The sequence below is a fragment of the Rhinolophus sinicus genome, chromosome 2 (genome assembly GCF_057876585.1).
Source record: "Rhinolophus sinicus isolate RSI-liver-muscle chromosome 2, RSI-T2T, whole genome shotgun sequence".
Lineage (NCBI taxonomy): Eukaryota > Metazoa > Chordata > Mammalia > Chiroptera > Rhinolophidae > Rhinolophus > Rhinolophus sinicus.
Genome location: NC_142502.1, coordinates 89,996,488 through 90,022,423, shown reverse-complemented (window position 1 = coordinate 90,022,423; position 25,936 = coordinate 89,996,488). Strand labels below are relative to the sequence as shown.

General features: G+C 32.9%; 2 protein-coding genes across 2 annotated transcripts; both read right to left on the bottom strand.

Moving 5' to 3' along the window:
* Positions 1–291: 291 nt before the first annotated feature.
* On the bottom strand, positions 292–10,409 carry DEFB114 (defensin beta 114). The gene is made up of 2 exons (XM_019734659.1): positions 10,352–10,409; positions 292–437 (listed from the first exon to the last, which is right to left on the bottom strand). The coding sequence occupies exons 1-2, from the start codon at positions 10,407–10,409 to the stop codon at positions 292–294; spliced, it is 204 nt and encodes a 67-aa protein (XP_019590218.1).
* Positions 10,410–13,470: 3,061 nt separating this feature from the next.
* Positions 13,471–14,526, bottom strand: DEFB113 (defensin beta 113). The gene is made up of 2 exons (XM_019734598.2): positions 14,469–14,526; positions 13,471–13,715 (listed from the first exon to the last, which is right to left on the bottom strand). Exons 1-2 carry the CDS (start codon positions 14,524–14,526, stop codon positions 13,471–13,473), a joined length of 303 nt encoding a protein of 100 aa, XP_019590157.2.
* Positions 14,527–25,936: the final 11,410 nt, after the last annotated feature.

Genomic DNA, 25,936 nt, shown 5'->3' with positions numbered 1-25,936 from the left:
ATTGTGTAAGTTTAGGTGAACCACGACAGATCAAAAGTGGTCCTAAATTGAAGTAAACATGGTATCCATACGATAGGAAATTAGCATCATATATGTCTCCACCAAAACCTCTACCTTGGAGAACATAAGAAAGGTGCTACTTCATTCCACTGAATACATAACTAGCACCTACAAAATAAGATTCAACATTGACTTATGTGTTTATTTATTACATAAGTTATAAATTTCTATATTTCTCTGCACAGTGCACATATGACTTCTTTGGTCAGAAGTACATCTTCCTTTCCAAGATTAATCTTCTTCGTACGCCCTCTCAATGCAGCAAATCTTACTTGGTGAGAAACATATATTAATTTGCTTTTCTTCTCTTCGACACTGTCTCCTACAGCGACCAAAAGATTTTGAGCACTGATCAGGATCCAACAAGCTGCATGTGGCTACAGTAAAAGAAGAGTAACTGAAATTACTGATCTCTCATTTAAGAACATATTATTTCTTATTATCAAAACTACCATGTGTACATTGTCACCAATTTAGAAAATATAAAAAAATATATTAAAAATATTACATATTACCACATATATAAAATTTAAATTTGTTTTTAATTAATATATGATTAAATTTTATGTCATATATTACTCTTTTCAAGAAAATTGAACATTTTATAAAGCTACAAAATAGTCCCTTGAAATTACAAGTGACAATTTATTCACTCTTTCAGCTAGGTCATATTTAAAATTTGTGTTTATATATTTTAATGTTTACATGACACATATTTAGGCAGCTGTGAAAGAGATAGATTCTAGGGTGCTTAACTTATATACTGCCACCAACAATGTGTGTAAATTTTGCCCCCAAATAAAATGGTATCCATTCAATTTTAATTTTTATGGCTTTGGTTGTTTTGAACTGTTTTTCATTTTTTCTTTATTTAATTGTTTATATACTTTGCTTATTATGTTATTGGTATATGTTTTTATTGCTCATGAATTCATAATAGCTTTTATTTTTTAAATAAATGTTTGATTTTTTATAGCAGTTTTAACTGTACAACAAAATTGAAAGACAGGTACAGAGATTTCCCATATATCTCCTGCTTCCATACATTCCACCTTACCAACATCATTCACCAGACAGGTACTTATATATATATATTTTTTATTTTACCAAGGATGAACCTACATTGACACATCACAATTATTCAAAGTCCATGGTTCACTCTTGATGTTGTACATTCTACAGGTTTGCAACTATATAATGACATGTATATCGTAGAGTATTTTTACTGCCCTAAAAATCTTCTGGGTTCTACCTATTCATTTTTCTCCCAAACTATCAGGCAACCATTAACTTTTTTATTATCTTCATAGTTTGCCTCTCAAAGAATGTCATATAGTTGGAATTGTACAATACTTTTCAGATTAGTATTTTTTCAATTTCTTAATATGCATTTACGGTTTCCACATGTCTTTTCATGGCTTCATTGCTTATATCTTTTTAGCACTGAATAATATTGCATTGTCTATATGTACCACAGTTCATTTATCCATTCACATACTAAAGGGTATCTTGGATACTTCCAAGTTTTGAAAATTATGAGTAAAAGTTCTATAAATATCCATGTGTGTTTTTTGTGTGGACATAAACTTTCAGCTCCTTTGGGTAAATAACAAGGAACACAATTGCTGGATCATGTGATAACAGTATGCTTAGTTTCGTAAGAAACTGCCAAACTGTGTTTCGTATTGACTGTACCATTTTACAATTCCACCAGCAATGTATGTGAGTTCCTGTTGCTCCATATCCTCACCAGAGTTTGGTGTTATCAGTATTCTGGACTTTGGCCATTCTAATAAATATGAAGTGGTATCTTACTGTTGTTTTAATTTGTATTTTTCTGATGACATGTAATGTGGAGCATCCTTTCATGTGCTTACTTGCTGTCCGTGTATCTTGTTTGTGACGTGTCTGTTAAGATCTTTGGATCTTAAATAAAGATAAGAAAATAAAACTGGGTTTTTTATTTTCTTATTGCTGAGTTTTAAGAGTTCTTTGTATATTATAACATATTTTAGTATGTTTATTGACTTACTAGATACCCAATTTTTAGAAAGTAATCAATCTTTGACCATTTTTCTGCTGGTTTGTCTATCTTTTTAAAAATATTGATTTGTATAAGTTCTTTATATATTCTATATTATGTGTCCTTTCTATGTTAAATATATTCAAATATTTTTGTCAATATATTTTAGAACTTTCCATTTTACTCAATGATGTTTCTGATTTAAAAACATTTCTCATTTTAATGTAGCCAATACTGTTGTTTTTTACTGATTAAGAAATATTACTCTATGTCTGCCTAAGTTATTAATACATTATTCTATATTAACTTGTGTGATTTATTATTTTGCCTTTCATACTTACATCTATAGTCCACTTGGAATTGAGTTTGGCTATGGTAAGAGAGAGAGATCAAATTTTATTTTTTCCTCAAATATGCAATGAAAGCAGTCCTACTTACTGAAAAGTTTATTTTCCCCACTGTTCGCAATACCATCATTATTATTATTCAAGTGTCTATATGTGTGTGGGTGTTTTTCCGGATTCTCTGTTTTGCTCCACTGATATATTTTTCTCTCCAATACAACACTTTCTTGTTGATCAGTTCTTCCCACCTTAGTTTTCTCTTGACAATAATATCTTGATTATTATTTAAGGCTTTAGATTCCCATACAAATTTCAAAATCACTGTCAGTTTTCACAAAACAAAACAAATGGAAAAATTTCTTTTGGAATGTGATGTGGATTCCATTAAGATTACATTAACTACAAATTAAGTTGAAAAATAGTGATAGATTTACAACAATGAATCTTCTAATCCATTAATATAGCATATTCTTCCTTGAATTTAGATCTTCCTTTATTTCTCAATATTTTTTTTAGCTTTCTGTGTAAGGTCCTATCAATATTTATTTAGAATTTTTCTTTTGCAGTTGACAATTTTAATACCCTTCTCAATGGTGTTGAACGTATAACACAATTTTCTTACAGTAACTAATATATAAAAGTCTAATTGATTTTTTGAATCCAACAATCTTGCTAAACTCACTCATTAATTATTTTAATATATCTGAGGATTGCTTTGCTTTTTCTACATATACCATCATGGAAATGGAATAACAGTCTTTGTGTTCTATTCAAATCTTTATAAAACTTGTAACATTATTTTCTTAATGCATTGGCTGGGACTCTTTTGCAACATTCACTGAAATTCACAGTACAAGGCACTCATTTTATTTCTGATCTCAAAGGATCAATTTTCATTATGTTGCCATTTAATAGGATGTTTATTGTGGGATTTTTTTTTCTTTTTGTAGATAAGCTTCTTTATATACATGAACTTATTATTTGCTGAGACTTTCTAAAGAAATAATAAATTTACTTGATAATTATCTATTGACTTGATCATATAAATTTTCTCCTCTAATTTGTTCATGTGCTAACATTGATTGTATACTAACCTTACAAATATTTATGGATTTTGATTTGATTTTTTTTTTTAAATTTTTGCATGAGAAAGGTTGGTCTTTTTGTTTTTTTGAAATACTCATATCAGTTTTACCACCAGGTAATGTTTATCTTCCAAAATGAGTTAGAAGCATCTCTTTTTTTAATATTCTCTTACTGTTCATGTTAGAGATTTCAATTTAGCAAAGTGTTATCAAAAGTCATTGTGAAAACAACAGAAGAACAAGACAAACAAATGAAGAAACAAAAACTCATAGATACAGACAATAGTTTTGTGGTTACCAGGGGATGGGAGTGGGGGGTTGGGTGGGAGATGAGGGTAAAAGGGATCAAATATATGGTGATGGAAGGAGAACTGACTATGGGTGGTGAACACACAATGTAATATATAGATGATGTATTACAGAATTGTCCACCTGAAACCTCGGTAAATTTACTGACAACTGTCACCCCAATAAACTTAAATTAAAAAAAAAAAATGTCATTGCCTTTTTGTGTGTAACTGTGAGTTTCCATGTGAGAAGATAATTATCTTTCTGAAACAATGCTTTTAAGAATTTCCCTTAATACAGCAGTGCTGATGTTGAATTCTCTGTTTTGGTTTGACTGAAAATATCTTTATGTTACCTTCATTCCTGGAGAGTAGTTTTATTTAATACAGAATTATAGAGGGTTGCTATTTTCTTTCAGGACTCTGAAGACACAGTTGCATTGTCTTCTGACTGCCTCTTTGCTGTCTTTGAGAAGTCAGCTCCCAATATAGTATTTGATGTTTTGAGAGTGATCTGTTGTTTCTTCAACTTTTGCTTTGTTTTATTATTATTTTTAAGCAACTTACTGTTTTTCCTTCTTTTCTTCCTTTCCTCCTTCCTTCTTTCATTCTTCCCTCCCTCCCTGATTTCTTATTTTCCAATCTTTAACTCTTCCCTATTTCATTCCTGATAATCCATTTATCTTTCATCTTTATTAAATAGCTTGCCAATTATGCATAAACTAATGCTTAATACACTCAGTATATACTTAATTTTGCTTTATTTTCCAGTTCTGGGATTTTATTTATTTATTTATTTATTTATTTTTGTTATAGTTATCACTTTTATGCCAGGTTTTAAGTCTTGTTTTTGTTTACTAAAACACATTAAAAATAGTTATTTTAAGGTTTGTGTGTGATAACTTCATTATCTGGATCCCTTGTTAATCTGTTATTTAATGTGTTGTTTTCTTAATTTTTGATAGGATAGTATTGTTTCTATTTATTCCTGATTTTTTTCATCACATACATTATTAATGAAAAATTGAGGAAATAACTTGAGGCCTAGAATGATATTATCTTTCTCTAGAAATAATTTATTATTGTTATTTGCTAGTGGCTACAAGCACTATCCAACATTCTTGGATGACCTTAAACCACTTATAGAATTTGAAATAATTTGAAAATAGGCATCAGTCTCTGGAGGGGAGTGGAGGGTGCGAGACTAATGTAATATTAACTTAGACCTAGTTTGTAGATTTTGGGAATCCTCATCCAAAACATGCCAGTTTTTCTATAGTTCTCCTTCCTTCTCAGGCTCTGAATTACAAGTTTTGTCCCCTGAATTACAAGTTTTTTTTGTAGTAGCATAAGGCTATTAGATTAATGTTATTGAACTTCTCACCTGCCTCTCCAAGAATAGGCAGATGCTTGTAGGTAGAATTGCCTCAAAGGTCGATCTCAACCAGATCTTTTCTCTGTAACTTTTAATTAACCTGTTAACTCTGCAATACCTTTAAGTGTTTTTCTTTTTTTTTTAAAGTCTATCTATTCTATTATTCTCAGTAGGGATTATATGAAAAAAAAACACTATTATCATTTCATAGTGTGGTTTAACATGAGGTTACTCTGTGAAACAGACTACCCTAATTTTATAGTGTGTTTTAACATCTGGAGGAGCAAACAATTAATTTTCCCCCCAAAATCTTTTATGGTATAGATTGATAGTTTTTTCTAACTGCAGACTGAAGATGGGTTCATAGTTACGGACTTTGAGTTTGAGTTTTAATTCTGTCATTTGCAGGCTATGTAACTTTGGGCAAGCTGCTTAATTTCTATGAGCCTTAGATGCCTCATTTGTATAATGGAGGCAATAGTATCTACAAAGAGTCATTGTGAAACATAATGAGTTATTATGTAAAAATGTTTACAATAGTGTTTGGAATGCAATAGTTTTTCACAGATCAAGAACTGTTATTAATTAATAGTGAACAAAGGACTATAATTAAAATTAAACCATTATTGAGTACAACTATTATACCAGGCAATGGGCTTTATTCTGGAGATAAAATAAAACATTGAGGCAAAGAGGTAAATATACAAACATGAATAAAAAGATAGATTAATAAGTACTGTGAGATATATTGGGTCCAATGTGTGAATAGATGAGTGCTTACTTATCGTCATGATGTGGTATCATGGAAGAGTGATATGAACATGTAAACCTTAAAAAATAAGTAAGAAGAGGGTAAGGGGGGTGGGGGGTGGGAGATGAGGGTAAGGGGGTCAAATATATGGTGATGGAAGGAGAACTGACTCTGGGTGGTGAACACACAATGGGATTTATAGATGATGTAATACAGAATTGTACACCTGAAATCTATGTAATTTTACTAACAATTGTCACCCCAATAAATTTAAAAAATAAATTAAAAAAATAAAAGAAAAAAAAATAAGTAAGAGTTATTCAAATGAACAGGGAGAATGTAAAAGGAACCTGAACCAGGCAGAAAAAGTAGTATGATTTTCATCTAAGAGTTGAAAGAGAGTATGTTATGTTTGGGTCTAAAAACAAATAATGAAAATAGTTTTCATTCATTGAAAACCTATGTGTCAGGTATTGTTTAAATACTTTGCATACATTATCTCATTTAACTGTCATAAAACTTTGAGGTAGATGTATTCTGATAAAAACCTAAAGCTTTAAGTGACCAAATAATTTGCCCAAGTTTGCAAAACTAATACATGCTTAACCCAGGATTCAGTCTTAAATTGTTCCAAGTTCAGAATCCACACTTTAAATATTTAATCCATGGCCCCTACATTGAAAAAGTTGGACATTGACACATGCCAAGCACCCAGTAGATATCTGGATATTGCCTCAAATTAGATACTGCTTAAGGTAGACCTGGCTGTGTCTGGGAGCCGTAATTATTTTATGTCTACAGAGGAATGTGAAGGTGTGAAAAATGTAAGTTGAGTGTTTTGTGAATGACAATTTATATGATGGGATTCTATTAAAATAAATATGCTTACATGTATGAAAAACATCAGTGATAAATACTTGATAATATGCTCTCTATATGAGCTTAATAAATGGTTTTCTGGGCTGCAAACTGAATGTAGAAAAAGTTTACTGCAGGCAAGTTTTAATAAAATAATTCTAGCCCTTCTATTTGGGATTATTGGTCAGATTCCTTGACTTTGAATACAAACTAACTTAAATGTGGATGATGTCTGAGAATTTAATATCACTTTCTGTTTTCCATCTCTTATCCATCTCTTATTCAGATCTCAGAATTAAATCTTTGTTTCAGAGTCCAGAGTGCTAACCATTACACTGTCAATTTGGCAAGGGTTATATTGATCTCTACTACTGAAGAGACTTCATATCAATTAACAGTACTAACACATAAAGGTCATAACTGGTTCTAAAATTTTAATACTTGTTTCTTAGCTTATTCAAGGAGATTTAAAGGGTTTACAAATTGAGAAAGGTATAATTCTTTAAGTCAGGTGGATTAAAATATAGAAAGAACTTAAATTGTAAATTACCTTAACTAATACAAATTAATGAATACAAACTAACCATTGCCACAAGAGTAATGTGGTGTTTATTTGTCATAGAGCATCTTTCTGGATTTGCTGGAAAGTTATTCAGCAAATCAAAAAATCCTGGCCAATTTGAAGAAGGTATCTATTTTTATGAGAGGTGCTTTTCTCCCAAATTTTACCATATTTCTCAAGTAACCAAATTATCTTGGTGACTGATCCACCTTAATTTTAAATTTACTAAAACCTAGAGCATCAGGACCGATACTGTCTTCTTGCCAGCATTTCAACACAGGTGAATGTTTCTCCTTCATTGTTTTAGACTCAGCCTCCAATTCACCGTGCAATATATCATAAAGCTGCTGAAGCCACCATGTTTCTGCCATTTGGTATCTATGTCCCATTCTGAGACATTTTAAGAACTGGACACCACTACATCTTACACCTGGACACCGCCTTATATTCCTTCACCTCTCCTACTCCCTCTTCTCTCCTCTCCTTTTTTTTCTAGTCCTATTCCTGTTCTTCCATGTTTTGAAACATTGCAACATGATATTCAGTGTGATAAGCACTTTATTTACATTATCTATTTTAATTTTGCACAAGCTTATGAAATTAATGATATTACCATCCATGGTACACGTAAGAGAACTATTTATAGGGCTTTCTCTACAACTACAAAGCAGCCCCGGATCCTTAATATAAACCCTGTTCTATTTGATGGCAAGCTCACTTTACAAGCCACTATAGTACACTGTTTTTACTATCACTACGAGATTATTTTATTTTTGTATTTCCCTAAAATATAGCCCATTCCTTTATGTTTTCACCATCATCAGCATTGATCTCTATCAATTTTCTACTGCTGGTCTCTTCAGCATGCTATCATTCTGTATGGACCAAACACTCATGTCACATCATCATTAAGTATCCATGTAGATTCAATACCTTTCATTGCTTCTTTTGTGACTTTAAGATTTTACCAATAGCCAAATCACACCATTGTGCAACAGATATGTGTTACTCTATGAACTACTTTGGAAGCACCCATTCTAACACCTTGTATTACCCTTTCTGGTTATTTTATTTTACTTTTTGTCCATCAAAGTCCAAATATAGACCATTCTGTCTATTGCAGTAGGTATTATAACTTAGCACCTGTTTGAATGACAAAAGGTAAGGAAAGATTGTGGTCATATTCATAGTGTCCACAAAGCTTTATTTAAAAGTTTTCTGCAATGCTCAGAAAATGTAGAGTTTGGTGGTACAGACCCTACACATCTGAAGTGCAACCATCTTCCCATGTGACCGTTCTGCTTTTGACCAGATTCTCTATTAAGCCTTTTCTTTAACCTCAGTGATTTCTATAGGAAGCATCATGAAATATAAAGAACAAATATGCTGGGATATGAAAAGCCTGGATTTGTATTCAACATATCATACATAGTCATATAGGTGTGAACTTGAAAAACTATCTCCTTTGATGTCACTTTTCTCTTCTATAAAAAGAAGCAATAATGTTATCTAGACATTCATATGAAATATCTACATGAAAAGTATGAAAAAGGGTTTGTAACATACTGGACATTCATATTTACTTCTTGTCTTTTCTTTCTTTCTCTCACTTTCTAACATCTAAATACAAATGACTTAACCCCAATTTCAAAGTTCTTTTTAAATTTTTTATCAGAGAATTCAGAACATTTTCCCAAACCTCCACCATTGCCATAACTTCACTATTCTTACTTTTAAAACATACTTATATAGACCTTCTAAATCAACAAAGTTCACTGACTTATCTGAGTTTAGCTAGCTTGTAAGTATGCTTACAGATTATTGCCTTTTATTTCTCTGTTTTCTCAGTGTTTAGCATTTTGCTCAGTAGATCACTAAGCACTCAATATTAGAGGATTATTGATTGACACACCAGAAACATGTGCCCCATCACACCTTCCCTGATCATATTTAAGGTCCTCGCTTATTCAGGCCTTTTTCATTATTACCAATAACTATGACAACAGCTATGACCATAATAATAATAGTACTTAAATTGATAGACTAATTTTCAGTTTGTAGGTCTACTTTCCAATATATTGTTTCACTAAATCATAATGACAGTTTGAGGTGCATATAATTAACAAGCACAAAATTTTATATTAGAGTTTTTATTCTTTTAATTGTGGTTGTTATTGATTCTGCTTGTATTCTCTTTGTTGTTGTTTTTCTTTGTTACGGAAATTAATTTGTGATTTCACAAATTCTCTGAGTGGCAAAGTTCATAAGCTATTGCAGGGGGCTAGAAATAAAATCTAGGTCTTCTATGTTTGAATTCAGTTCTGTTTCTAATACATGTTGCATCTCTTGAATTTTCAACTCTAGGGCCAAATTAGAACACTTTTGTGTATAAATTTACATGTTATTGTTAGAGACTCTGGATTTCCTCAGAGGCTATGCCTATCAAGAATATCATATTATCACAACCAAGGGATTGATTGCCGTATATTTCTTTATAATTTATTTTGATTGATTTATAAAGCTATTGCTATATTCGTATACTAATGCATTAACTAATTCAACAAGAATTTTTGAGGTATTATGTCGTTACTTGTCCCTGTATTCCTAAATCATCTTATAGATTTTCTTATTGATATCTTGAGAGATATATACTGTTGTCCATTCATCTTCCCTGTGGCAAAATTTATTGTGAAGCCTTCATTTCTGAATCTTATAAATATATTTAATAAATTATGATTTTTAAAATAATTTACATATCTAAAAAATCAAGGCCCAAAAAAGACAAAGGATCAACTCATCTTATCTGCATATTAATTTTTATAATGAGGTAAGTAAAATACATTAGTATAACACTATTCCAAATGAGGAAAGATTCAACATAATCAAGAGACATTTTTAATTGAAAAGATTTTGTTAAGAACTTGCATTTTCCAATTCATAATCGAGTATTTCTATTTTTAACTAGAACCTATATGCTGCATACAAACACCCAAAAACATCTTTTACCTGGTAGAATGAAATTCACATAACACAGAAAATGGAGGAGATAATAAAAGATCTTCATTCTGTAGAAAGAAGCTGCTGAAAGATTTGGTAACAAAATCTCGAGACTAGAACACGTTCCAAAAAGCCAAGAGACATTTACTATTTATAGTTTTCTAATGAAAGAAAGACTGTTTATCCGGAAATTGTTTTATTTTTGTGTACTTAACTCTGCTCCATTGACTAGGGCTGTGGGCAGAATTACCCAAATTGAAAACACTTAATTGAGCTTTATATAGAAGATAGCTGTAACATGGTATCCTCCTGTCAATGGTAATCAATTAAACATCAACGCACAATATATATTAAAACAATGCAGAAAGAAAACATCAACACAAAGGGGCATGTATGGGGGTAGTTCACAAGAAATATTAATTTACCATTTTAGATGTAAAACAACTGATCATTAGCATGTCAGTTAAACTCCTGGTTGCTTTTCAGAATATATTCTAGTAACTAATCTGGTGTGTAAATTAATCAATATGTCCATATATCCCAAATATTCACTTATATAGCCAGTAATTCTATTAGTTTCCCCAAATTATTCATTTACCAAAGTACAGATATTAAGCTTCACTTTTGTCACTAAATTTTATCACCTTTTTTCAGATACAATTTGAGTATTTATGGAGTTTTGCTTTGTCCTAGAAAAGTCCAAATTAGTCTTCATTTACTTTAAATTTTCACCACAGTAATGTATGCACACAATAAATATTGAAAAAGAAAAACTTGTAAGAATTGAAATAATTTCTCTCTATTTCCCTAGTGTCAAGTTTTCTGGTTACTATTAACATTAGAATCTATTTGTTTACTTTATATTTTGTTTTTGCTTGATAACCAGAGTATATATTTTGGTTTCCAATATAAGAAATGTAGATTTAGATCACTTACACTCTCTTCTGTGGTTTCCTTAAACATTTGAAAGTTATATCAATTTTTGAAAATCTCTGTAAGTTGTCTTCTTCTAGCTTTTGAATACATCTATCTTTTTTCCCAACCACTGTCTTGATATTTCATATAAATGCAATAATAAAATATGTGACTATTTGTGACTGGCTACTTTCACTTACTATAATATTTTATAATTGGGTTTTGTGGTTTTTATTATTAAGTAGTAGATATTCATTATGTATTCACAGCTACTATGGTTGGGAGGCTGTTGATTTTCAAGGCTACTGGAGAGCTTGGTGGCGGGGAGGGGCATTGGACAGTAATAATGCAAAGCTAGCTGTTTCTGCTGAAATTCAGCATTTTCTTCTGGAATAAATGCTCCTTGGATTTTTGCAAGAATGTGGTTAATTTACAGAGCTCTTAAAAAGTTAATTTTAGTAATTTCTTCCCAGTTTTTTATTGCTTTATGAAGCAGCAGATATTTGGAGTTTTTTACTTCACCATTTCAGAAGTCCTGCCTATGATTCATTATGTATTATTTCTTTTTTTTCTCTTAACTTTTGTAGTTTGGAAATTATACACACTTCTGGTTAACATTCTTGTGCAACAAATTATCCAGAAACTTGACCACTTAAAGCAAAATCCATTTTACTATGCTCATCGATTCTGTGGGTCAAAATGAACACAAAGCAGAGTGGGAATGGGTTGTCTCTTTTCTTCGTCTGGGACCTCATCTGGAAAGACACGAAGATTGGGAATGAACTCTCATTGGGTAGCTGCTGCTTCTTACCCTCCTTTGGAGAGTCTAATTGTGCTTAACATACTTTAAATGTTATTTCTTGGGATTTTAGACGTTTTATCCCCTCTCAATCTGTAGTCTTCCATTGGGTGATTTTATCTCATCGCTTCAGTGAATGGCTCCTCAAATCTATATTTGAAACACATTTTTCTTTGCTGTGTTTCACTCAGGTGTACAGCAGAGAAATCTAAACTCAACATATCCTAAACGTTCCTTTCAAATCTGTACCTCTTATTGTATTTCCTAATGAATGCTTGTGTTGTTTAGCAATTTTTTTCAAGTAAGGAAACTAAACTTGGAATTATCCTTCCCTCTTATACCCCTAATTCACCAAACTTCTTTAATTTCCTCTAAATCAGAACTCTGACCTAAGTTTTTATATTGTCCAGATCTGTGCTTTAGCTATAGGTTAAAATAATAATAATAATAATAATAATAATAATAATAATAAAAAATAAAAAACACTCAGTGGACAGTTTAAATTCTGAATATTAAGCATTTACTATTTACTGATGGAAAGCTTTATAATGCATAAGAAAGTTTATGTTAACATTAATTCAGTATTATGATAAAATTAACATGGAAAACTGGAAATACAATGAGTTCGTTGAAAGCAGGGACAAGTACAAAAACATTAAGTATTAAATTATGAGATGAAAGAGTTAAGTAAAATTCTTAAAGACCAAGAGAGAAGACTCTTGGATTGGCTACCTATGCTCAGAATTGATTATGGTAATTATTAATACCTCTAGATGGTAGAATTAGAAATGACTTTTTTTTTGGACATTTCTATATTCTTCCAAATTTTCTTATTATTTTATCATTAGGAAAAAAAACAACTTTTAAAATGTTTTTAACTTGCTTTTTATTTCATCACATTTTACTCCCTGTTAAGTTTTGTTTGATTGATCTTTCTCACATTATCAATACTGTCTTATTATGTGATTAAGATGTATATAAATTTGTGTCCAAGATCCAAGCACATTTTTGCTGAAACTATAGAAAGATATCATAAACCATGATTGACAGTTGATACCTACAAGGTCATATGAAAATAACTAGGCTACAGCATAAGGCAAATAAATAGGCCAGAAGTAGAGGGAATTACTAAGGATGGAGGGTATTTGTCATGTGGATAGAAAAGAACTATTACATTGTTTTGTGCACCTGAAACTAATAAAAAAAAATTATATAAAGCAAACTCAATAAAAAAAGAAGAGAACTTCTGCCAATTTAATAAAGGCTATTTATTACTCTCCTTTATTTCTCCTGTACTAACTCAACATTGAACTCACTAGTTGCCATGATATAGTTGTGTAATTCAGAAGGCTAGAGGACACTCATATGAAAATAGATTTATAGAAAGTAGAAAGTTCTTTTTTTATTAGCAATATTAGTTCAATGTAGTGTTGTATAGTGTAGTAGAATTATAATTTACATCTCTATAAGCTTCAGTCGTGCTGTATTTAGTGATTGGCTTTAGGTATTCCCGCATAACACAGCAGGGCTCAACATTGCAGTAATTGTATACATATTCCCACGCATTACATGAAGTCTTGCAAGCACCACGAACAAGATAACATTCTGCTATCCTCTGTGCAATTTCTCTTGTTTTTTCTCCTGTTCTTCTCTGTAAAACTAGGAAAAAGTGGCTATGATTATAAATCCATATTTAATCCCCTTGACTGGTAAATGGATAGATGATGTAGACAGATAATAAATAGATGAGTAAATAAAGTTTTTTAAAGTATAGATTTAAATCATTTTGTTTCTGAAATCACGCCTTAGAACTGCATTAAAAAAATGGGATTTATCTCCTATAAATTGGTATACTATAAATACTTATTTATCCAACATTTCGTCTCTAGCATTTTTTTGGTAAATACAATATCCTTAAATATCTAATCTGTGAATGTCTCCTCAAGAGTAAAGAGAAAAGGATGTGAAAAAAATAGTCTATATATTTTGTGTTCTAAATAGCCATCTACCTTCAACACCTGTTTCACCCACCACAAATTACTGAGATAGTTATAGAAAGATTAATTTTGAGAACAGCTAAAATTTCAGTTCATTATATTGCATTTAAAAAGAGAAGGCACTAGGAAGAATGTAAGTATTCATAGTTTCATGAAACAAAACAACAAACAGATTTAATTTTACATCTTGGGAATCCCCCCCCCAACATTATCTTCTCAACTATCAGTTCCACTCATTTCTTCTTCCATGCCAAGTAGAGTGAATTGTATCATGTGTTCATATGGCATCTCCTAACAACAATTTACTTGTTTTATTTTTCCAGAATAGAGCATTTATTGAAAAACAAAAAACAAAAACAAACAAAAAAAACACACATTTTGCCCCTCCTTCTTTTTCGATGTTAACAAGCATTACCTGATGGACCACAAGACACAGTGAAGACAAAGGTCAGGAAAATATAAAGCATCTTCATGCTGATACAGTTGCTTGAGTGAAGTTATTTGAGGCAGAGCTCAAAATATCTGGGTTGTGCTATTCTTGGATAAAAGAAAAATGAATTCTTTTTATAGCTTTCTTGGGGTTATTACTAATCTGATTAATGACGCCTTTCAAGATAGAGAACATATTCATGTAAGTATTGTGAAATAGCAGCAAGCAGATTAGAGGATTTGGTTCTGTTATGACCTCAATGAGCCAAATGTGAACTCATTTTCAGTTATACAAGCAAATAATGGGGTTAAAGTCTTCTTCTTTAACTGAAAGCACATAATCAGCATCCTCACCGTTTTTGGCCAGATAACTTTTTCGAGCATTCATTATGTGCCATGCAGTGTTCTAAGCACTTTATATAGATTAACTAGTTTAGTCCACATGGAAATTTCTATGACATAGAAACTGCTTATTTTTCAGTTGAGGAAACTTTGGCACAGACGGATTGTATGTTTGCTTCAAATCTTACATGTAGTGATTGGTAGAGTTGAGATAAACTTGAATGTAATGTGATGCTACACCCCATGTTCTCAACCTCCACTTTCTTCACTCTTTTAACTGAGTAATGGGTGTTTATAGTACAAAGTTATTTTTTGTACATATACATGGCCCGAGCCAGACACTGTTTCTGGAACTCAATTTTTTACAAACAGAAAATATTTCTAGAACACAGTTCTAGTGCTGTTATACTGGAAATGTTCATAGTTATGGTCTAAGAATAATCAATATAATTCTTTACATATCATGTAATGACTCAGTAGTAGGATTACATCATTCATAAGGGAAGAGAGCATGTTAAAAGTTGAGAGAGCACTGGATTTAGAAAACTGATCTGGAGATCTGACTCCTCTGCTTAATAGTTTTATATTTGGAATAAATATTCACTAACTGAGCCTCATGATTTTCTCCTTAAAGGCTGGGTGGGTAGGACCAGTCATACTCAGAGGTTTATGGTAAAGACTAAATAACATGTGAAAAATAATTGATAAGTAATTAACGCAGAAACATAGACAATTTGGCTATGTGTGAAAATCTGAAAAGATGTATCCTTACAACTTAATGATTTATGTTCTAACTCCCTCTGTGATTAAGGGAAAAAATTTATAAAGGTAATCTGTAATCTGAGTTTTAAAAGCAGTAATTTTGTCTTCCTGTTACTTCTCTTCATTCCTCATTAAAAGTTGCTGATATATTTATAGCCAAACCATTGGAAAATCTATTTTCTCAATATCATCTTTCTAAAAACACCAAAAAAAAACCCTCACAAAAAGAAAACCTTTAAACAGCTGGAAAGTTAATAAGACCTATTGTATGTAAACATAGCAAAATAGCAAGTATGAAACATACAACAGAAAATTAAAGGGCATTATCATAATGGGCATGAATTAGAAGATGGCTTAGGACAAAAGGGCTCATTTTTGTTTCACAGAAGCTGTGTCCATTTCATAACATAAGACACTCCTATCAAGTTTGGGCTCCTATCAGCTAAACTCAGAAAATGCACGGTCTTTTCCTTCTTTGCTTAAATGTGAAGTTGGGACTAGTGACATCTGAATCACACAGAACAAACATAAGTGACTACATCTCAATTTTCCCAGGGAAGGAACATAAGTAGAACCAAAATGGATACAGAGAAGAGAAGTTAATTTATTGATTTATTGTTTAAAAAGGAAATCTCAAGGCTTAATTTGAAGAAATCCAGATTCTAGATTTCTATTAATAAAAACTTTCCCCTCCCCAGAAGAAAAGGCAGAAAAAAATGTGTAAAAAGGAATATAAATGAATGACTAAAGAAAAAAAAAAAGGTACAGAGGAATTTTTTAAAGTATATGAACCAAATGTTAAGATGAGTAAGCTCTCATGTTTCTATTTACTTGAGTAAGGACTTTGGATTTTTTTATGAAAAACTGTTTTAATTTTATTCTTATGAAGTTAGATGATCATAGCTAATAATTATACAGCTCAGAACTGCAAAGAAGGACTTTGGAGTTGTAAATTCTTGGTGATGGTCTGAGTACATCTACCAAGGGAACTTGTCGATGCTAGGGAGAGAGATGGTAAAAAGAAAATACCAAAAGCAATGCTATTCTCTTACAAGAGTTTCCAATAGAAACTTGATACTTTCTACCACTTTTCTGCATATAGTCTTGGTTTATTGGTCTGAGACTGGGTCTTAGCATTCAAATACCTGGAATAAGAGTCTAGAACATTATTGACTTTTTGCATTGCACAACCATGATGCCATTTCTATTCTTTGTTCTACACTACCAGACACCAGGCATTATATCAACCCTCTCTTCCACTCTGCCCCTCCAAAAAAACGTTGTCTATTTCAATTGACTAATGGCTGTCAAGCTTTAAGATTAAAGATTGAAAATCCAACATGGGACTAATTTTACCTACCTGTGATAAATTGTTTGTTACTTTTGGAAATTTTCAAATTGGTAAAAAGAATAAAACTTTTTACAAATGGACAATGAGGATTAAATTACTAACAAAACAAAAGATTACATAGATGTCAATGGCTGGATCTTCTGCAACAATTTCTAATTCTTTCCATTACAAAAGGCTCTTAGGCAAGCTCCAATAATTACTGATGGGTCCTACATTTAGCAGCCACGAGTCTGAGAGGCTCAGCCTCTCTGCCATGCTTGATCCTCTGCACTTTAAAAATACCTTTTACATACTTACAATACGCAAGGCACTATTCTATGCATGAGACGTGATCAAAACCTATGGTGAAAGTTTAAATTTAAAAAAGAAATATTACAGTAAAAGACACATTGCCATTAACCTCCCTCAAAATACTCCCCTCGCTTCTAACACATGTATGCCATCATTCTTGCCACTTTCTGAAGCAGTTCTGGAAGTCCTCTTTTGTGAGTGTCTTTAGTTGCACTGTCGTGGTTGCCTCAATGTCCTGAATAGATTCCTCAAGGTCCTGAATAGATTCAAAACGTTTACATTTCATGGTCATTTTGACTTTGAGGAAGAGCCAGACGTCACATGGTGCCAGATCCTGTGAATAAGGTGGATGAGTACATGCCATAATGTTTTTATTTGACAGAAATTGCCGTATACCAGAAGCGATGTGTGACATGGAACCTTTCCTAATCTTTCCTAATCTTTTCTAATTGTATCTTTTCTAATCCAGCTAGAATCTTCCTTGACATTCTAAGGTATGGAGGAGACTGTTGCATATTGTGTATTCACAATGAGGATAAGTCAGAAACAATTTCTATGCAAAACTTTGGCTCAACTAGTTGTTCTTGTTCTGTATCAAACCATAAATGAGTGTTAAAGGCAATGATGTAAATCTTAGATTTTAAACCAACCTTAAAGATAACTATGAGACTGTATGATCTGGTGGGAAAATGTTGCGCAATATCTGTTGATTTGTGTGCTCTGTCTTGATTTTGGTCTTGACAAATTCCAGCTTACCACATGTACTTTTTGTATGATCCTATTACCTATGATCATCTTTTTTGTAAAAAGAAATTACACATGGAAGAATCAATCTTGTGCAACTGGTTTATAGTCATACCACACTGTTATTGCCGTGTGCAACTTACATGCCTAACAATACTACTACTACCACTACTACTACTTTTATAATAATAATAATGTAAAATAATAACAATGCATATGTTTTCCTAAGTTACTTAATTCCAGCAATTACCTTGTCCATTGTGTAAAAAGATGTCTATCTGCAACACTTTCAAAAGTCTTGAACTCCGAGTTACAGATTTTGGGTGCATGTAAAGGATAAGTAGTAGAAAAAAGAAGTGAGGGTGAAGGAGAGAGACAGTGAAATGTATAGATTAATAAATGGTGAGAAAGCCAATATAAATGAAAGCCATAGAAAAGTAGGCGGGGCCCATTCCAATTTTACCTTTTTATTACATACAGTGATTTAGAAATATTCATCTGTAAATATCTCCATTAACCCTTGTTTAGTAGATGCTTAAGCAATACTTATTTAATGAAAATAGACTATATTCTTGTTACTGAACTATCTCCTAATATCTTTGTTTGCTAGACCATCACTTAAATTGGTGGTTTGTAGAAAGATGGCATTCTGTAACTATCAGAATACATTTATTACCTTTCAGTATTATGTATCAGTGAGCCACATCAGTCCAAGTAAAGTAATGTGATGATCAAAGTATTATCTTTTTAATTTTCAAAAGAGTATTGATTCTCTACTGTGATACTTGTTATTATTTGCTTCCTCCTCTTACTTCTGAGTGAATACTAAGTTATAGATTATTAATTCAGTAGTCATTAAACATGTTTTGCATATGATCCCTTTTTGTGTGTCAGTTAAAATTTTACTCAGATGAAGACTCATATCCTCACTGAATACAAATTCCTTCAAGCTCATCCAACTTTAAACTTCTCATTCTTCAGAAGGATTTTGGCTGTGTGTGTGTGTGTGTGTGTGTGTGTGTGTGTGTGTGTGTGTATGTGTGTTTCTGAGAGAGAGAGAGAGAGAGAGAAAGAGAGAGAGAGAGAGAGAGAGAGACAGAAAGATATATTTAAGTCTCATTATCAAACGTTTCAATCACACTACTTCTTTCAAGTTGAGGTCCTTTACTCTTTACCCAGAATCATAGCTTATTTTTTTTGGTGTTATTCTAGTCTCTACCATTCATTTGTCATCTTACCAGAGATGATTTTGAAGGTTTTTTTGTTCTGTTTTTGTTTGTTTTTACTATTCTAATTATGGTAACCCTTGCTTTATTAAAATATTTTTTTTTTAGTGTTTCTCATTTGTCTTTACTTGAAATTAGCTTGGTTCATTATTGGCTTATTTTATTATTTATTCAGATAGTTTAATATAATTATTATTGCTATTACTATTATTGTTATTATTATTTACTGCCACATCTCACTAAATGTATAAACTCCATGAGGGCAGGAATTTTCACAGTTTTACACTGACGCCTCAGACAGAATAGGCATTTAACACATACCTACTGAATGGAGATTGAAATAAAGTTATAGGAGCAATTGCAGCATCTGTCATTTACCTAGAAAATTCTGAAAATGGAACTTCTGAGAAAGTGAATGTCAAAATACACCATCCAGTTTTTAGTTCTAAGGCATCAGAGATCAATTAAATAAAGACTTGTTATCTCCCTTATCATAATACCCTCTAGCTCTACCCACATTTGTCGCAAATGGTTATGATTTCATTCTTTTTCATGGCTGAGTAGTATTCCATGAGGGTATTATGCTAAGTGAAATAAGTCAGTCAGAGAAAGACAGATACCATATGATTCACTTATATGTAGAATCTAAAAAAAAAACACCCCAAAAATGAACAAAAGAAACAGAAGCAAACTCATAGATGCCGAGAAAAAGCCCAGGAGAACATGAATACTCCTGGAAGGGTATATACCCAAGCCCTCTTTTCAGGCAGTGGAATATTGTGGACAGACTGACCTGAGTGTGTGAATGCCACTTGACTCCTTTTTGACCATGTGGACTTTGGGAAAATGTGTTTCCATGCTAGTCTCAGCTTTCCTAGAGATATTGGGAATAAAATTAGTCATCTTGTACAGATGATGTGAAGATTAAATGATGCAAGGTGAGTACTTGCTCCGACCTAAACTGAGGCTTCTTCCCTTCAGGTTCCTCCCCTCTACATTTTACTACGTGTAATGACACATAAGCCACTGTTCTACCAGGGAGTTGCACTCTTTGAAATTTCACATGCTTCATGAGTCAGAAGACCACCTATGGGAAAAAAAAAATACGATGTGATGTGATATGGTATGATATAATATATTATAAAATGTATGTGTATAAATACATACATATTTGTGTGTGAATATGTATGTATATATGTTGACAGAAATGTACTTAGAGATGGAAAAGAAGGCAAAAGTAAAAAGGAATAAAACACTGAAAATATTAAATTAATGAAATCTGAGAATAGTTATCTATATGCGTATGTTCCATACTCTTGATAGAAATATGTCCTTCAATGATGTTCACAAGTGAAGCCCGATTCTTCTTTACTTCTCCATTGTACAAAGGCCCTACTTCAAAGTTCCTATTTTGTTAAAAATTACCACAATCCATAGTACGTCTGAGAAAATAGCTTCTAAGATAAGGTCACATAGGTAAGAATTTATTTTCGGAGGTAAAATCAAACTAAAGAATATAGAGAGCTGTCAATTGCATGCTCACATCCCTTTGAAACTGGACCACAGACTTTCAGAAATGAAGAAACAGATTTATGAAGTAATTCCAAAGTCCATTTAACGCAGTTCCCAACTTCTCATCATCCATACTTTTGACAAATCACCTCCATCTGGCACCCCTTGATTAGACTGACTGATTTTAGGATACAGAATAAGTCTATGCTGACATTAGAAAAACAGTGGCGTTGAACTTTAAGCATGCTTTTACTATCTAAGTGATCTTTACGAGATCCAGTTTCCTTATCTATAAGATGGTGCTTTTAATATCAAACTTACTGGGCTGTATATTAAATGAGATAATGCATGAACTTAACGAAGGTACTCATTAATAACTTTAAAAATTATTTAGCTCTTACTATGTGTTTTCACATTCAGGACTCTAGAATACAGCAGTAGGCAAGATAACATAGTCACAGTCATGCTTGGAGCTTAATTTTCAGATATGAATTGTTCTTCATAAAATGTCATAGAATGCTAGGAAAGAGAGAGACCATCAAGAAAGGCATTGTGATAAGTGATCAAGGATGAATTCTACCATGCTGAGATGAGGGTGGCCAACAAAGGGTGTCTCATGCAGAAAGACATAGTTAAATATTCCTGAGAGAACAATGTGCGTGAGGAACAAAAAGCCGAGCAGTGACCTGACACTTAGTGGTGGGGGCAGGTCAGGGTGTAACAAGGCTTCCATCTCATCAGGCTTTTCAGGCCATGATGAGGTGATGGATTTTATTAACTACTTGATAAAAGCCATTTGAGAGTTAATGAATTCACTCTTGCTCTTGGTAGAACTGTTTGGAAGAGAGTAGGAGCAGAATCAAGGAAGGAGGTAATTTCAGAAACTTCTGGTCTATGAGGAAAGAGATGGAGGCTTAGATAAGGTGTCTCTCTGAGCTGCCAATTTTGTTCTCCTCCCTTTTTACTCTCCCCATGGTTTTACTCAGTTCTCTTCACTTTGAACCTGCCTAAACTCCTACCTCTCATTTCTGACTGCAGATGAGGAGAGCCTGCCACTGAATTCTGACCCATTGTCGGATCACTGATCATTGATATGTATCTGTCCTCTCCTCCCCTCTTCAGGTCAGTCTCAGGTTGGACTCTCTGTGCTTTCTTAAGGAACAATCTGATAATATGACATACTGAGCCATGTGGGAGTTTAGAGCAGAGAGTTTTTCTTTTATCTCATAATACAGGTACACTTTAGAGAACATTCAACATCCCCCAATAATGTTATCATCGAATGCACAGAAAAATGAAACAGAAACTCAACAGGGGAGATTTCAGGTTAGTTGAGAGATGAGAATAAATGCTTGAGAAAGAAGAGGGGAAGAAGAAAGAGAGAAAGAGGGCAAGAAAAATGATATACATCGATTAGTAGATGGAAGTGTTGCTAAAACAGTGGTTTTTGTACTGTAATGCACATATGAATCACCGGGGTTCTTATTAAAATGTAGATTCTTACTTATTGGATGTGGGACAGGGCAAAAATGCCCCATTTCTTACAAGCTCTCTTGTGGTATAAATGCTCTGGTATGGGGAGCTCTCTGCCTTGGGGCCCTAGAGTACATCATCTAAGCCATCAGAGTTGTTCTGTGGGTCCTCTCAACCATGTCATCATATGAGAAGGAGATCCACCAAGAGTGTGGTGATAACAATAGATTATAGGTGCATTTTTGCAATCACAATTATTCTTCGACCCATCATCAATACATGCTTTTGTTGTGGTGGAAGTCGGTATAAAGGGATGGAATATAAACATGGGTATTGGTTACACAGTTTTCAGGAAAACGAAATTCTCCAGCTAATCTCTCTTCTAGTCAGTGAAATAAGTAGCAGTATAGACGGGGAAATAAAAATAATAAATTAAGGAATGATACAGATATCTTCAGTGTTTTATCCTTATAAGATGCAAAGAAAAACACTTAAAAAATGTGTATTAAGGAAGAGATGTTACCAGTAAAAATAATGCAGTGAGGTAAATTTAGGTTTATATTTTAGTTAGAGTTAAAGGTATAAAAAGATAAAAGATTACTGTTTTGCCCATAATCTCAGGGCTAGCAGCCACTGCTTCCAAACTCTTTCAATCTTAGTGTTCTTCATCACAAGTGTAGCCATGTCCTGCTGAATTAATCCTGGATTCTTTATTTTTACTACTTTACTAGCTCTGTATTTGCTTGGATTATGCCTAATAATCTGGACAGAACTTCAAGAATGCACTTCTATAGCTTTCAAGGAGAAATTCCAATAAATACGTTACTTGCAGAAATGTGTGCCAAAAAGAATGAAAACATTAGAAATAACAATTCCCACAGTTGGTAAGGTTTTTTAAAGCAAGAAAAAATGAGATGATGTATATGAAGCCCTCTCGACTTGGGGATGAATGACCTATCCGTATTTATTTCACCTATGTTACTCAGTTTAGTTTACTGAATTTTAGAAGATCACTGAAGCTGTGGCTTATTGAGCAGATCAATAGCTGAAACACTCCATCAACACATCTCAAAAAAAATGAAAGAGACCCTTCATGTTGTCATTCAAGGCTTAGTAGTTTTCAGGGATGTTTAGTTTGCTAATGACTCCCTGGCAGTCTATTGGGTAGTGGTTTCAAGTTTTTGATCTCTGACTCTCCAGTTTTCATTTAAAAAACTTGATTACCTTTGTTTTTGAACTACCTCCTCTGCTTCTACAGTTAACTGTGGAAATATAGTAAAGCCATGTGGGTGCAAGTTATTGAACAATTTGTCTCTGAGCTACAGACATCTACTTGCAAACTCGCAGCCCACAGGTCTCTTCTGTCCCCTGCAGGGTCCTTCTGTGGCTTCTGTGTTCTGCCTGGTGGCCAAGATGCTCTCCTTTGAAGTGGCCAATCAATCTTTACAACCTGCAAGTTTCCTTATGACTCTGTTGTTTGTTCATGGCTCTGCTTTCCATTAATGTTTTAGTGATGTTACACTTCTCATCTTCTCCTGGGGTGGTGGTGTCACTTCTTCCCCACACTTCTATTGCTATTATTGCTGCTCCAACTGAAGTCTGGGCTCCTCTTTTGTGACCAATTTAATGACTCATTTTTCCAAGGTCCCAAATGGAATATCCATGCACTCTTAATTTGCTACACATCCCTAGTATGACAGCTAAAAAGTTTCATGTCACTATTATAAACAGTGTTTTTTCCAGTTCTCTCCCTTGCATAGAGCTACGACTATGTTTCTCACAGCCTACGTGTAAAACCTCAAGACTTTTGCTGGGTTGGGTTGTACTTTTCCTACCTCTGCCTCGTAACACTCTACTTTCTACTTTTGTCTAGTATGTAAAGCTATCCCAATACAATAAACATAACTAGATAGTTAACTATTTTTAAATTGTATTTTATCTAAAACTTCTGGCTATTCATAGCAATAAGGGACCTGAATTATGTCTCTTGCTGCTACATTACCAGAACCAGACATCTCTGTGGTTTTTGTTTTGTTTTTGTTTTTGAAGTGTGATTTTGCCCAATGATATGAAATCTCAAATATAAATATGGAAATTTATTTAAAAACCAGGACATATATATGTGAAACAGTCCTGAAACAGATAAGAAAAGGGGTATAAATTTGGAATTTCCTTATCATCTAATACATTAACCAGCAGTCAAAGCAATAGTAATCAATATTTTCTCCGAGTCTGTTTATTTTTTAATCACTGAATGTCATCATCTCAATACTTTGCATCCAAGCTTTGAATGATTATGTGACTTGACCAGTGAACTGGTGTCTTTCAGCTTTGAGTATGTATCTGCTGTTGACTGATCTGATTACGGTAGGAAGCAACTGAATGTGATATCTGATATGTATATGCTGTGTGCCAAGAGACACACATATACACATACACACATAAACGCTGAGAAATGTCATCAAAGGTTTTCTCAATTCTGGTCTAAACTATTATACTCAACAAAGAGTAAATCACTCAATATAGCTCAAGAAAAACTAAGAATTTATTTTAAGGCTAAAAAACATCAAATTAAAACAAAAGCTGATTTTGAGAAGCAGCAGATGGAATGGTGGACTGTAAGTCACCTCATTTGTTTTCTTTCTCTGGTTGGTCTCTTTTGCCAGTTCACCTGGTCCCTTATCCTCTGTTTAAAAAAAGTTCCCTTACATCCTCAGTGCACATGTAACATCAAATCATCCCCAACTTGATTTGATATAAACTACCAATTCCTATGTTCAACACTGGTTGTAATATCCCCCCATCCCCCCGAAATATATAGTATATAGATTGTACATTGCAAGTCATAAAAAAGATATGCTGTCACATTATGGAAACACAAGTTATGGCCAATAAAAAGCAGGTGATTAAAATCTGATTTAACATAAGTATTGCTGGTTACATTGATACACACACACACACACACACACACACACACACATACCAGGCACTGTGCTACAAACTGGAGAGCTAGGTATTGCTACTTCCATTTTATATATAAGGGAACCAAAACTTAGACAAGTTAAGTAACTGCTCAAGGTTATACAACTAGCAAAAATAAGACTCAACAATTCTAGATTATCTGACTCCAGACAGTGTAACATTAAGACCTATATCCCAAACAGCTTGCCTACTATCTCTCTATAGCAATATATCTAAAGCAAGACAGAGTTAATCAAAATATGTATACTTGGAGGTGAAAGTATACAAGAAGCAAAGCCACATGAGACAAAAATAAATCATGCCTGTCAAATAACTTCTCTGGGGAAAGTAGCTGCCTAAAAATATGTGTATGTTGATGTGAATATTGCTACTACCTGGTACCAGTAAACTTTTTTTGCATATGAAAGAATCCGGCCCTCATTTTGATGCTACTTAACATTCAAACCCCTCCTCTATTTCCAACTGTTCTTATTCTTTGCTCAGAAGGAAAATTCTTATAACTTGGCTTCCCATGTAAATTGCCTACAGGGAAAATATACACTTGTCAGGCCAATGCGTATGATTAATATGCCCAACAATATAATTTCTTATTATAGTTATGAAATTGGCAGGCTGTATTAAACAATGTAGGCTCAGATTGCCTTTAACAGAACAGAAACTCCCATTGAAATTTGAATTTCATTAATTAAACCCAAACTAAGGCAGAAATTTATGTGTCGAGTGATATATGATATTTTAAACATTTTTTTTGCAGCTAGAAGAGAATCTTCC

Coding starts and splice junctions, on each gene's coding strand:
- DEFB114 (XM_019734659.1), bottom strand. CDS start 10,409: ATGAAGATCTTTTATTATCTCCTCCATTTTCTGTGTTATGTGAATTTC. Junction 438..10,351: donor TGTGAATTTCATTCTACCAG/GTAAAAGATGTT, acceptor CTTTTACTGTAG/CCACATGCAGCTTGTTGGAT.
- DEFB113 (XM_019734598.2), bottom strand. CDS start 14,526: ATGAAGATGCTTTATATTTTCCTGACCTTTGTCTTCACTGTGTCTTGT. Junction 13,716..14,468: donor TGTGTCTTGTGGTCCATCAG/GTAATGCTTGTT, acceptor ACTTTTTCCTAG/TTTTACAGAGAAGAACAGGA.